A 14130-nucleotide genomic window follows, 5' to 3' on the forward strand; every position below is an offset into this window, starting at 1 on the left:
GCGCCCGCGCAGACCGGCCGGCTCAATAGTTAACGGGTCTTACACCCCGACCGGACCGAAATTAAGGTCGGGTCTCGGTCGGGCCGGTTTTCAAAACATTGGTTTCGGGGCTGTGTGCGTACTCGATGTGATTAGCTAATACACTTACCCTAAGTGGTAAGTGTATGCCCTATAAGATTTTTGTGATAATGATTGAGGTTATGAATGAATGCTTGTCGGTACGTGAACGATCTTCGGATATTGCACGTATCGCCAGGAAATGTGAGTTTTACGTAAGATTCATGAATGATATATGAATGATTAAGAATATGTATGAATGTATATAATAGAATGTACGAGTATAGAATTGTATGTATGGTTGTATGGAAAGAAGGGACCAGGCCCTAATAATATCTGAGAAAGAAGGGATCGGACCCTAATAATGTCTGAGATAGAGAATAAAGGGACCAGACCCTAATAATAGCTGAGATAGAGAAGGAAGGAACCAGACCCTACAAATATCTGAGATGATAAAGATAGTAATGTATGAATTATGAAAGTATGAAAGTGTGATGGTATGAAAGAAAGTATATATGTACGAATGAAAGAAAGGTAACAGGCTAAGTATGTAATATGTATCTTCGGATACGTATATATGCAAGTATGTCAACTTATTGTATGTTACCTGATTAACTAGAACTCACTCAACGTAGCTGGCTTTTAGTATGCACGCATGTGAGTAGATTGAGGCAGCTAGCTTGAGGAGGGCACATGGCAGAAGAATAAGAAGCTGACATTATAAGAATTATTATATGTTCATGATTGATGTTTTAACATGAAAGACAAAGATGTTTGTTTAAGATAAGTTTTCGAAATGTTATATATTCCGCGAAAGTTTTAATTAACTCTGGTATTTAGAATTGTGTTTATAAGTAAATCCAACACCAAAATATGGAACCGGGAATGGGGCCTTACAACTATACAACCCGATTTGCCATAATGTCAAATCCTACGAAAAAACCGACCTCAAAAACCTAACCTTAACAACAAGAACGTACCTTCCTTGGATCCAGTTTCGTTCGGATATGAGTTAACACGTGATTTAGACGGGTATTGTTTGAATCACGAAATCTTCCTCTCTTTAGCCCATATCTGAATCCGGGTTGTAAAAGAGTGTTTTTGTGTGTTTTTGAGTGTGTAGTGAGGCCGGATGAAGGAACATGAGGGTTTTAAGGAGGTTTAAGGGTGTTTAAATACCTCTAAGCACATGAACCTAAGGCCCATCACCATTTCTTATTCCATCTTTTATGGTCTAAACTCACACTCTTTTATTTTTATTTAACTTAACTAAATAAGAACACACCATTACATAAACAAAATTCTTTTATTTATTATTATTAAAAGTAGAATGTTACAATAAGTGTCACAAAGGAAAGGATAATTGCAAATAAGCTTAGCCAAACTCCCTATGTATAGTCAAGACCGTCAACAACTAAATACCCTCCCGCTACTTTGCTAGATTTTTATCGTGTCGGTTAATTATAATCATCTTTTGCATATACTTTTTATTAAATTTATTTTTTTTGGTTTACAGTGCTTTTATAACTATCTCAATCGAGTCCGTTTATGATCCGTCACTATGGTAACTGCCATCGATCTGTATCTACAATATGTCTCTAGTGATCATGTCGGTGATCTTTCTAAAAATTCTGCTAGCTAGTAACTGTTCTATAACTACATTACCTGCACCATGTTTTCCGATGGAGTATTACCGACAAGAGACACCTTCGACATGCTTTTAGAGAATATGTATGTCGCTATTAAATCCCACGATCTATTTTGTAATCTTAGTCAATGTATGCTACATTTTCTTGTTACATGAACAACTTATATGAACACCATATTGATGTTATCGTTGTATGAATAAGCTAGGGTAAAATCATCAATCACTCATATAATAGATTAGTAGTACAGTTACACTACAAATTGTGGATTTGAGTGTTGTAATTTTTCACATATAGTCATTTTTAGTTATAAATAATTTGAGTACATAAATGATTCAAATCAAACAAATTAAATCAAGAAATGTTTGTCAAAGAATTATGATGCTCACAAATAGTAGAAATTGCTAAAGCTAAGGTCACACATGACCGTATCACCTTTTCGATAACCAAATTTGAAACCCTCCATTTTCCTTCATATTCTTCCGCATTGTTCTTCTCAATATTTTTGCCGTCACCATCGCGGTAAATGCCACAATTACCATAATCTGGTATTGATTTACTTCCAAGATAGATGCAACATATTAGCAATAAGGAAACCAGGTTCACAATAGGGCTTGTGGTCTCTAACCGCTTTGAACTCATTAATGTTTTGAACTTCTCAAATCCGAGCCTCTTGTCAAGTTGCGTTTCACGTGTTATCGTTTTTCCAGGGTTCAGTTGGACCCTAACTGTTTGTGATGGTACAATTTGGTGGAAGAATGTGTTGGAGACTTGTCTCGTTGAAACCAATAACCCATGACTCACTTCGGTTTTTTGGTACATCTCGACAATTGGAGTGGTCGAAAAATCATCCAAGTCACCTTCAACATCTAGGAAATCATTGCTAAGGTTTTTCCTATCTTCGTTGAAGAATTCGAAGTGGTCGGTGTTGTTGTGGCTGTTTTCTCCTGAAACTGTTTGTGTTGTGGTGTTAGAAATATTTATATGGCCTTTGAACATTTAATTTGTGTGTTGAGCGACAAATAGTCAAATATATAATATTTAAGTGAGCTTTACGTCTTGGTCTTTAAGGTACGTACATAATTTGATATATATATATATATATATATATATATATTTGAAAGGTGAACTTCTTAATTCCTTGTTGGAAGTGGGTTTTGAACCAACAACCTCCCCAAATTTTAGTGTATTAGAAGCTTTGTCTCTACCATTGGATCACAACCCCAATGACATATTCGTGTTTAAATGATTTATGAGTCAACTATTTGTAATATTCAATACCCTCTTCTCAAAACTCTTTTGTTTAACATCATTACAGTATAATCACAAGGCAGGGCCGGCTAGGGGTGTGGCCGGGTAGTCGACGGCCACAGGCCCGACATTCCGCTAGGCCCGAAAAAAAAATTTAGAATTTTTTTTATGTATTTTTATAAAAAAAATTATGTATAATCAATGTTCAACATAATTTTATAGCCATTAGATTGGTCTAGTGGAAAAGAGACATGACATCTAACCAAGATGTTGTGGGTTCAAGTTTTATTTATGTTTATTTTTATACACAAGTTATTTTACACAACTCAAATCATAACTAAGTAGTAAGTAAGCCCACTTAAAATTAAATTGTTTAAACAAAAAAAATGTTTCTTTTACGTAAGGCCCAAAAAAATTTTCGCCTTTGACCCAAAAACAATTTCGTGTCTTCGGAGCCGGCCAGTCACAAGGCTAGGAGACTAATCCATCACACTAGAAGAAAAAACAAATCTATCAAGCTGACATAACGAAACTCTTTATGATAAAATTCGTTCCTTAAAAAAAGAAAATCGTATATCATAACACGTTTAAAAGATTGCAACAACTTTAAGTAAGTTTTTTGGTTAATTTAGGGCTTGTAGGATTGTTGTAGAATTAATATGGTGATCAGTAGAAGACACTAGTCTACACTAGTCTGTTTTTGTTAGTATTTGAGTAAATTTATGGATTATAAGTGGAATCATAACTAATATATAAATTTGGCGTCCCATTCATATATTTATATTTTTTCTTGTTGCTAGTATGATAACTAAAAGTGTAGAGCGTCATTAACTAAGGCTTAACCAGTTGTACCTTGAACCTCATGTTTTTCACTTCCAAAACATGATATCTTTTCCATCGGAACACTCTTGTGATCATCAAAAAAGGCCTGTAGACATAAACAAATATAGACTTTCAAATAGAGTTATTGTATATATCTTTAATTTATATCCTGCTTTTATTTATTCACATAATTTATTAAACCATAAAAACATTGTTAACTTTCTACAAAATATACTAAGAAAAATTCAACGGGACATCGATCTAAAATGAGACAAATGTCAATGAAGATAATATTATTTTACAATGTTTAACTTGTTAATATAAACTAACTCCCGTTTACTCTTCTCTCTATTGAATCTTTTATGCATTTATGTATAATATTGTTTAGTTTCTCTTTAAATATTTAAATGGAAAACATCAATTATTATATATATTTTCATAGAAATATCGTTTGAAAAATATTTTGGTATATTCAGCCACAGACTTGTTAAATGTTGATGATTGGATGATCTTGATGGTTTACAAATTGATTAGAGCAATTAATAATAGAAAAAGTACATACCATTTCAAGATGTTTGTTCCACATTCCGACCCATCTCAAATTCTCCACTATCGGATCCGTTTTCATTTGTCCATCGGCATCATCAATCTCAATAGGCCTTGTATTTCGATCATCTCCCACGAATCCGCTACCTTGCATTTGATTCATGTCATTGTTCAGCATAAAGGTAAAGTCATTATAAATATCAGCAGCATAACTCCCACCCCATGCATCCTGATTGATAAAATCTTGAGAACCAACTGAAAGGATTTCATGCAGTATGTCCTGCTGAGAACCAATTGGTGGTCCAGTGCTTGATTGCGGTATGTTCTTTAACTCGACGTAATTTGTCACTCCGTCATGATGAAAATCTTGAGGCTTTAATGGTGGTAGAGATAATCTTTGCTGCAACCTTGCACATTCCATAGCTATATCAACCTGATAAAGAATAGTAATTAACGCGTATTTTATTGTTTAGTATGCATGCATGATCAAGGGAAGACAGATTAAAATTCAGTTAATGATGCTAGTGATACCATTATTATACTGTGATAAGTTTCATTTTATGGTTCAAGAAATCCCAAGTCCTTACCACAACGCTGACACAATCTAAATTTATAAAACAGAATAACATTTATAATTGTAAAGATATGTCGACACCAGTATTCTTTGTTTAAAAATATTTTGACACTGTTGCATCAAAATAAATATTCCTCATTTCCACACATAAAAAAGATAATTATTTACGGTATATATTTTTTTCTACAGTTATAAGATGGTAGAAAAGTCATGCTAATATATATATATATAGAGAGAGAGAGAGAGAGAGAGAGAGATTGATTTTTTTTATGAATAGAAAGTTTTAAAATTTATGTAATGTTTTAAGAAGTATGTAAAACGTTGAAAATTTGATAAATGTTCACATAGATCGAACAAGGATTTAGAGACATTTTTAAATGTATATTAGCTTTTAACCCCATGTATTATTGTATTACATGGAATTTTTCAAATAATAAAAATAAATAAGGCATATTATTTGAAAGAAACGAACAAAATTTAAAGTAAAAGAAAATATACCTATTTCCATTCTAATAAAAGAAAATAACTTGAGACACATATCACTTAGAGATTTTTTAATAACCTAAATTTTATGCTCAAAATATTCTTTTATTTTTAATAAAAATATATTTATGTCAGTGCAATCAAAATATATATTAATCAATCATTTAATCAAATAATTAATTACTTAAATTATAGGAATTAAAATTATGGAGGTATTTATGTCGACATAATAACAATATTTATATTTTTAATGAAATTAGATCTACCTTTGTTTTTATTAAATCAGTTTATACAAACTTTTGAGTGTGGGAGATGATGTGGTAAAATTTAATAAACGATATTTATAGGTCTAAGATGATAAAGACATGAAGAAGTATGAATGAATAGCAACTTTATTCTAAAATATTATAATTCAACCTCCATGGATCTATAGAGTTTTCATCCACTCTTTCGAAACTGTAGTACAAAAGAGTGTTTTATTCATACTAATTAAATATATGATGTTCTTTTTTTATGTCATTTATAGTGAAAAGAATTCGCAATTCCTATAAAAAATATATGTACATATTATATAATTATAAAATTACTTTGCATCTTTTTAATAATTATGAAGAAATTGTGTGAGAATACACCGTGTATTTGTATATATATTCTATTAGAAAATATATTATAAACTTATAAAACCATTTAATTTGATAAAATGTGAGTCTTTTTCTAAAACTTAATTATATTTAATTTCTATAGTTTAATTGTATTTCTTTTAAGGATCTCATGTATCACACGAGTTCTAAAGCTAGAAAAATATATAATACAAACAATAAGGTAGCATTTGGTATGCAGTAATCATAGATGGAATGAAATGATTCATTGCTTTGGAATGAAAAATATGGTGTTTGGTTGCTTAATGGAATGGAATCATCCATTACACATGGAATCTCAATACATCAAAACCATTCATTCCCATCCCATTTCTTTGTTTTCATTCCATCATCATTCACCATACTTTCTTAACAACATCACCACCTAACAACATCAACCACCACCACTACCATAGCCACCACCACCTGCCGCCACCTTCGTTGTATCCACCACCACCTCCGCCACCACCTCCGACGCCACCACCACCACCTTTGTCACCACCACCGTCATCGCCTTATCACTAGCGCCACCACGCCGCCACCACCATTGTCACCGTAACCACCACTACCATTTCCACCGTAACCACCGCAACCGTCGCCGCCTGTTTATCACCGCCATCACCACCTTACCTCAACCACCGTCGCCACCACCACCTCCCCCACCACCTCCGACGCCGCCACCACCACGACCACCGTTTTCACCACCACCGTCGTCGCCACCACCACCACCTTACCACTAGCGCTACCACCGCCACCACGCCGTCGCCACCATTGTTACCGTAACCACCACTACCATTTCCACCGTAACCACCGCAACCATTGTCACCGTCACCGTCACCGCCTGACTATCATCGCCATCGCCACCTGACCTCAACCACCGTCGTCACCACCCTACCATCGCCATCACTACCAATGCTACCATCGCTTGACCACTGCCACCTCCACCTGACCTCAACCACCGTCGCCACCACCCTACCATCACCATCACTACCAATGCTACCATCGCTTGACCACCGCCACCCCTCCCACCACCACCATAACCACCGCCCTTGACGCCTGACCGCCACTACCACCACCGTCACCACCACCATTTTTTTTTGTAAAATAACTTACTCTGAGAAAAAAAAGTGTTTTTATCATTTATATTTCATTCCTATAACTTTTTTGGATACCAAATAACATTAACTAATGATTTATTTCATTTCCATAGGTTAACCAAACAAGACAAATGAATGGTAATGATCCATTTCATTCTCTTGTTCATTATATTCCTTCTCCCATTCCATTCCCCCTTCATTTCATTACCTCTAACCAAACATACCCTAAGAAGTATAAAATCTCAAATTTACAAATTCGAAAAAACCTCTTCATATTTAACATTTGTCGAAATTGTTTTGACTCATTGCCAATGGATGATTATGATGAATGAGATGAGAGAATAGAGAATTAGAGGGAAATTATAACTTATTTGTCAAACTTGTTTTGACCCATTAATAGGTAAGATAAATAAGATGAGAAATTAGATAAATAGAAAGAAAATTATAACTCATTTACCAAAAGTATTTTTACCCATGACTCATGGATAGTTAGGATGAATGAGATAAGATTAGAATATTAAAAAGAAAATTATAACCCATTTGTTAAAATGGTTTTGCCTTATTATCTATGAATGGATATGATGAATGAGAAGAGAGTGTGAGATTGTTACATCATTCTCATTTTTTTTATTAGTAAGATTAGATTTAATGCCCATTGTACGATGACTATATAGTAGATGGTTGTACCTTTGAGGGAGGATAAGGAAGATTGCCACATGTGGAAAAAGATGAATTGTTGAAGGTGAATGCATCTTCTGATAAGTATTGCATCCATTTGACATCATTTGTTTCACTTAGATTATGTGATCCATGAAGTATAGTTAAGGAACTTGAAGCCCGTGGTGGTGTTTGATTATTAAACTTCTCCATGTCTTCACCTCCTCTTCTTCCCTCATAATAAGGGTTTACAGATGATAAGTGATCACTACAGGTAGTTACATATTGATCTCCGGTTGCAGTTGTCTTTGGAGGGTTCAAGCTCTTTTTAAACACGCGACAAAGTGAATAGGCATCCTGCAACTTTAGGAATAAAAGGATTGATTGTCACGTTAATAAGATTTAAAACTAAATTCATTAGTAAACATCGCATATGAGTGAAACCTGTAAGCCAGATGCGGTTTCGCACTCTCTTTTATCAAGACGATACTCGTGCATGACCCAATCGGTACGAGAACCATGGGGTGCCCTCCCTCTATAGTAAACTAGGGTTTTCTTCATTCCCATGGCTTGCGATTGTGAGTTCACTTTTCGGTCCTTCCCTGTTGCCTTCCAATACCCGCCTTTTGTGGCACGGTTTGTTCTTGATCCGTTCGGGTATTTACGATCTCTTGGACTAAAAAAGTACCATTCTAAGTCTTTGCTTGGCAATAATGATTTCCCTAACAAAATGTAACAACCTCATATCACAAAAGTTTCAAATCCATCTATATATAAATGTGTGAATTTAAGTTATTAAAGTTTGTTGTCTCAAAGTTCAAGGAAAAAAAAAATTATTTAATTTTTATTTATAACACATAGGTTATAAGAAATACACAATTAACAAGGGAAAAAGAAATAATAAAGAAACAAAAAGATGGTGATCATATTTATCTTTGAATGAACAAGTTAAATGTGGTCAAGTTCTCTTGTCTTTCTTTTTGACTTCCATCTTTTGCGATCAAATTGCGAATTTTTGTGTTCTAATAGGAACTTAAAAGAGGCTGGGCCACCCTTATTTACCTTTAAGCCATATGCACTCTTGTTTTCTTATGAACACAATCTACTAAAAATATATACACAGAAGATTAATTAGTATCATTGGTTTGATTAATGTTCAAAAAATTCTTGTTTTTTATTTGTCAAAATTTATATAGAATATCTTATATATGAATAATCCTAAAGTAAAAACAAATTCCTTGTAAATTAGTTCTTTAATACGTAAACACTTGATTTATGTCAACTTAATTAGTAGCTTAAAAATAATTACATATTATAATTCAATTACTAAGTCATGAAGATATATAGACATGTAATTAAAAAACAAACGTACATACCTGGTAAATCCCATGGTTCACACTTATAAAGATCAACCTCGGGAATAACTTCAAGCTCAATTTCATGACCATTAATTTTCCTTTTGAGATAGTACGCAACGAGTTCCTCATCTGTAGGATGAAAACGGAATCCTGGAGGCAATGAAACTGGTGCCATTGATCTCAATGTTTGGTAGTTGGATTTATTTAAGTTATAACCCAAACCGAAAACGGTTTGTTATGATCTTTAGCGTGGGAAGAAGACTGCATAAGAAGTTAAATATGATTAGCTTTCAAATCATTTTAACAGCACGTACGTCTACACAATGCTATATCAAGGGTATATACAACACAAACACATACACACACAATATATATGTGTATATTCATTCATACATGCACTGACATATATATACAGGTTGATATTATATATATATAGAGAGAGAGAGAGAGAGAGACCTGAGGGAAAGAATTGCAAGGGAGAGGAGAGGAGCACCAGGGAGAATTGAAAGAGATGAAGGATGGAATGAATGGAGGTATTTGATAAGAGAACAAAAAGAGATTATAAGAAAAAGCAACTAGGGTTGGGTGGGGTATACTGCTTTATCTTTTAACAAATTTGTTTTTTCCAATCACCATGATTCTTTCTTTCTTTTGTTTTTATATATATATATATATATATATATGAGAGGGATATTTTGAGAACTTGATGAGTTGTAAAAACTTTAAGAACTCAATTTTGGATCATACATTTAATTAAATGAGTTATAATATGTGGCTAAGGTTAAATTTGATTAAAAAATGAAGCTGGAGAGAGAATAAAGATTTTTGTTAATTACACAAGTTTAAACTTTAGTTACACATGTGTAAAAAGTTGATTCGGTGTGTAAAAAATTACGGTAATTTTTTGTACATTACTTATAGTTACGTATTACACATGTGTAAAAAAAAATTTTAAAATGTTGTTACGTTGAATTCTTTCAAGTTCTTAAAACTCAAAGCGGTTCTCAAAAGAAATCAAACATATATATACACACACACACACACAAAGGATCAAATACGAAAATTGTTTATCGTACATTACGTACACGACACCCTCAACCCTAGATTTCAAAACACGCGGTGGCAAATTTGTAAATTATTTCAAATCGTTTTCATCCTAATTAACCGTTGCATCGATTCAGCCATCGTCACCAGCGTCATTTGCAGGCACACACTTCAATTGATTTTGAATTGAAATACGCCATTTGCTGAAACCCAGTTGCAGACGTTTCATATTTTGATCATATGATCAAATCGATGATCAAATATACGGTCAATTGATATTTTTTTGACGATTACGAGAATATATGAAGTGATTTCAGTGTTCAATTTCATGTTACAGGTGTTTAATTTTTTTTTTTAGTTTAGAAGTTCAGAACTTCTAAACTTTTTTGAACACTCAGAACTTCTTGGAACATTTAAAGATGTTCATTTTTTTTCACACTTAGAACTTCATTGAACGTATCAGAACGTTTATAGGTCTTCAATTTTGTTTCAGAACGTTTAAACATAATATTTTGAACCCTAATCAGAGCTCGATTGAGTGCATTATTTCTGCAATTCCATAATCGATTGATGAATCTAAACACTTCTACATATCAATTCGATTGATTAAATCATCATTTTGGTGTTCATTTTGATCAGAACATTTAAACTTTGAGCAAAATGTTTAAACATGAACCCTAATCATAGATCAATTAAGTGTGTTAATCTGTATTTTCATAATCGATTGATTAAATCATCAATTTTTGATAAATTTGAAGATTTTTAATGTTCAGTGACGTTCTATTTCAGTTTTGGTTTTTGACTTTTGAGATTTCATACTGTAAGTTGTGATTGGAGTTTAGAAATTGGATGAGATAGATTAAGGAGTTCAGAATTTGGATCGGAATCGATGCTAAATCGATGAATTTGATCGCCAACTACTGTTTGGGTTATTTACGAAACTGCCACCGCGTGGAATTATCATCAACGTTCAAAAAGCTCGCGTACCTAATGTACGATAACTGATTATTGTACGTTAACCTCCCTATATATATATATATATATATATATATATATATATATATATATATATATATATACTGGTTTGATCCTCCCGTGTTAGAGCATGCCCATCCAACTTCCTATCCCTAAATCCAAAATTACACTAAAACACACTATATTTTCTCCCTATTTTTCAATTAAATAATACTTTTTTATAACTTTATCATTACCATTTTTCTTTCCTTCACTCGCAACCACTTTCAAAATATATTAAAAAATTATAGGGGATGAACAATAGCTTTTCAAATATACAGAAAAATAACTACGCTTTCTAAAATATAAATACTCTTTACTCACGACACCCTAAATCACTCTCTAAATTATAAAAACACCCCCTCACATAATATGGAGGATTGGATGAGAATGCTTTTACGAGAGTTTATTGAAAGTTTTCTTTTTAAGCGTCTTGCTATTTTATTATGATTATTTTATTTTTTAAAGTGGTTTTGTTTTAATTTAATACATACATATATATATATATATATATATATATATATATATATATTAGTTTGTTATTATATTTTTTAACGTTTGGATTTTATCAGTTGAGATGTTTAGGTTTTTTAGATTTTTAACGAACAAACATAAACAAACACGAGCATGTTGATTTTTTTAAATGTACAAACATGGACATAAATATTTGTCTAATTAAAAAAAAGGCGTTGACGATGGTGGGTAGTATTGGAAGTTAACCGACAATGGAGATGATAGACCAGCAACGAAGAACATGTAAAACAGATAAAATAAATTAGGGTTTGATAATGAAAGTGTTTATCAATAAATGAGAACTTATAATGCTATTATATTTTGGTAAGACACCTAACCCGCGAAAATTATTTTTTGATAATTAAAGAGTTATTTTACAAATAAATGAGATGTACTTATAACTCGTTTAAGGGTTATTCGGGTTTGGTGAGACCCATGACCCGTGAAAATTATTATTTGCTTATGAAATAGTTTTATAAATAAATGAGATGTTATAACTCATTTAAAGACTATCCGGATTTGGTGAGACCTACACCCGCGAATTTGGTTCAAATGCATGAGAAGCCTTAATTTATAAATCAAGCAATCTGGTGGCTCTAGAAAATGGGGGGACCAACCTGAGAGAGACACCTAGGATTTTATGATAGACAATTATATATATATATATATAAAGAGAATCCCAAGGACCTCTTAATTTTTAAAAGGTTCAATCTATATTGCAACATGTACAAGTTTCAAATGCATAAAATTTAAATAAATGAGGGCATTTTTGACTTTACTCTAATCATTAACCGTAACTTCTAATTGTTATTCTATATTTACAATATATATCCCATAAAACTTACACTATATAACCTTAAACTTTGGTTGAGTTTTGTAATATCTAGAAATGTTTACACATACTACCCCTCATCTTTATAAAAAAAATGACAAACTTACCTTTTTTTTGCTTTCGTCTATTTTTTAAATATAAAATGTTCTTAAAAAAACCCGAACCAACCTTATGACGTGCTTATTTTTGTCGACGTTTCGATATACAAAAGTTGCAAAACCGATTTGTAGATTATAATGTACAAGTCAATAAAGCATTAAAGTACAACTTAGGTATGAAACTAAAAACCTATAAAATGTTTATAAACACCCCTTGTTTTATTTTACATTATCAACTATAACATTACAAAACCAACTCACCCAAATATATAATTCAATTACAAAACCATTAAAATAAAATAAACTCAATCTACACATTAACTTCTATTTAGTTGTGGAATCACAAAATTATCCACATATCAATATATACCAAAAATTTATTAATATCAAATGATCGACAATTTTTAAGGTGAAGAAAGGGTTTATTATAGTTTCGACAAAGTTGAGGGCGATAACCTCAACTTTTATCCGAACGAGTTCCTAAACTCACTAAATGTTAGTAGTTTGCCGTCTCATAAGCTTCGATTGAATATTGGATGTCCATTGACATTGATGCGAAATATCGATCCATCACGAGGTTTATCTAATGGCACAAGTGTTTGATTTTACTTGTTTTTTCTTCATGTTTTTTCATCATACTAAGTTAATCATTTTTGTATTACATAAATTAGGAAATTATAATGGACGAAACGTAGAAAAAGTTTGAACTTTTGGTATGTATACTAACTACATATAACATTATTACTTTGTAAAACATATATAAGAGACTAATATTAATTTTTTTTTTCAGTATCGAAACCTGCTATAGAAGATGTGGCAATGCAAGCAGACAACAAAAAAGAATCTCAACCACCACCAAATGTATCAACGAAACCTGGGCATAAACCTCTTTGTGAATCTTTAGATAACATTTTCGCCAATGATGAATGGTGGTTGAAAAATCAAGATGAGATAATTAGGAATTATAGTTTACTTAATTAGACAATAATTTTAATGTCAATTTATATTTTATTTCACACGTGTAACGGTTATGAAAAAGACATACTATATTGATGTTGCTAACTTGAAACAATAATAACAGTATAAATAGATATATAATAAAGTTTTGAAAATTATTATACGAATAACATAACTAATGAACTAAAGTACTATTATACAATATCTCACGAGTTGTCTTATTAACCAACAAAAACGACTAAAGCGTTGTAAATTGCCGGCGTCGCCGCATCGCGCGGGCACTCTACTAGTATATATATGTGTGTGTGTGTGTGTGTGTATGGGAATGACTAAGAGAGAACTCATACTTTGCGAGAGAACTAAAGAACTTCTAAATAGAGGGTTATTTTTGTAAAAGTCCTAGTTAAATCTAACACATCGTGAGAACCCCTATACCTCTGTTTTTCCCATCTCCCCTGAGACAACTATTGAAGATCAATTCTGAAGCACATCCATCGATCTGAGCCCTAATCGACAATAGATATTGAAGATCGATTCTCTATG

General features: G+C 32.4%; 1 protein-coding gene across 2 annotated transcripts; it reads right to left on the bottom strand.

The window, feature by feature from the left end:
- Positions 1-1890: 1890 nt before the first annotated feature.
- LOC143624710 (NAC domain-containing protein 54-like) lies at positions 1891-9355 on the bottom strand. 2 transcript variants are annotated; one of them, XM_077095275.1, is made up of 6 exons: positions 9148-9355; positions 8216-8493; positions 7802-8128; positions 4339-4755; positions 3807-3882; positions 1891-2650 (listed from the first exon to the last, which is right to left on the bottom strand). In XM_077095275.1, exons 1-6 carry the CDS (start codon positions 9302-9304, stop codon positions 2058-2060), a joined length of 1848 nt encoding a protein of 615 aa, XP_076951390.1. In that variant the 5' UTR covers positions 9305-9355; the 3' UTR covers positions 1891-2057. The 2 variants fall into 2 exon arrangements, with proteins under 2 accessions (XP_076951390.1, XP_076951389.1); XM_077095274.1 differs by having other exon boundaries at positions 7802-8134.
- Between the last annotated feature and the right edge of the window lie 4775 nt (positions 9356-14130).

This window comes from Bidens hawaiensis, unplaced genomic scaffold, assembly GCF_021521415.1.
Source record: "Bidens hawaiensis isolate Kalapana, Puna unplaced genomic scaffold, B.hawaiensis_p1.1 tig00000416_1, whole genome shotgun sequence".
Lineage (NCBI taxonomy): Eukaryota > Viridiplantae > Streptophyta > Magnoliopsida > Asterales > Asteraceae > Bidens > Bidens hawaiensis.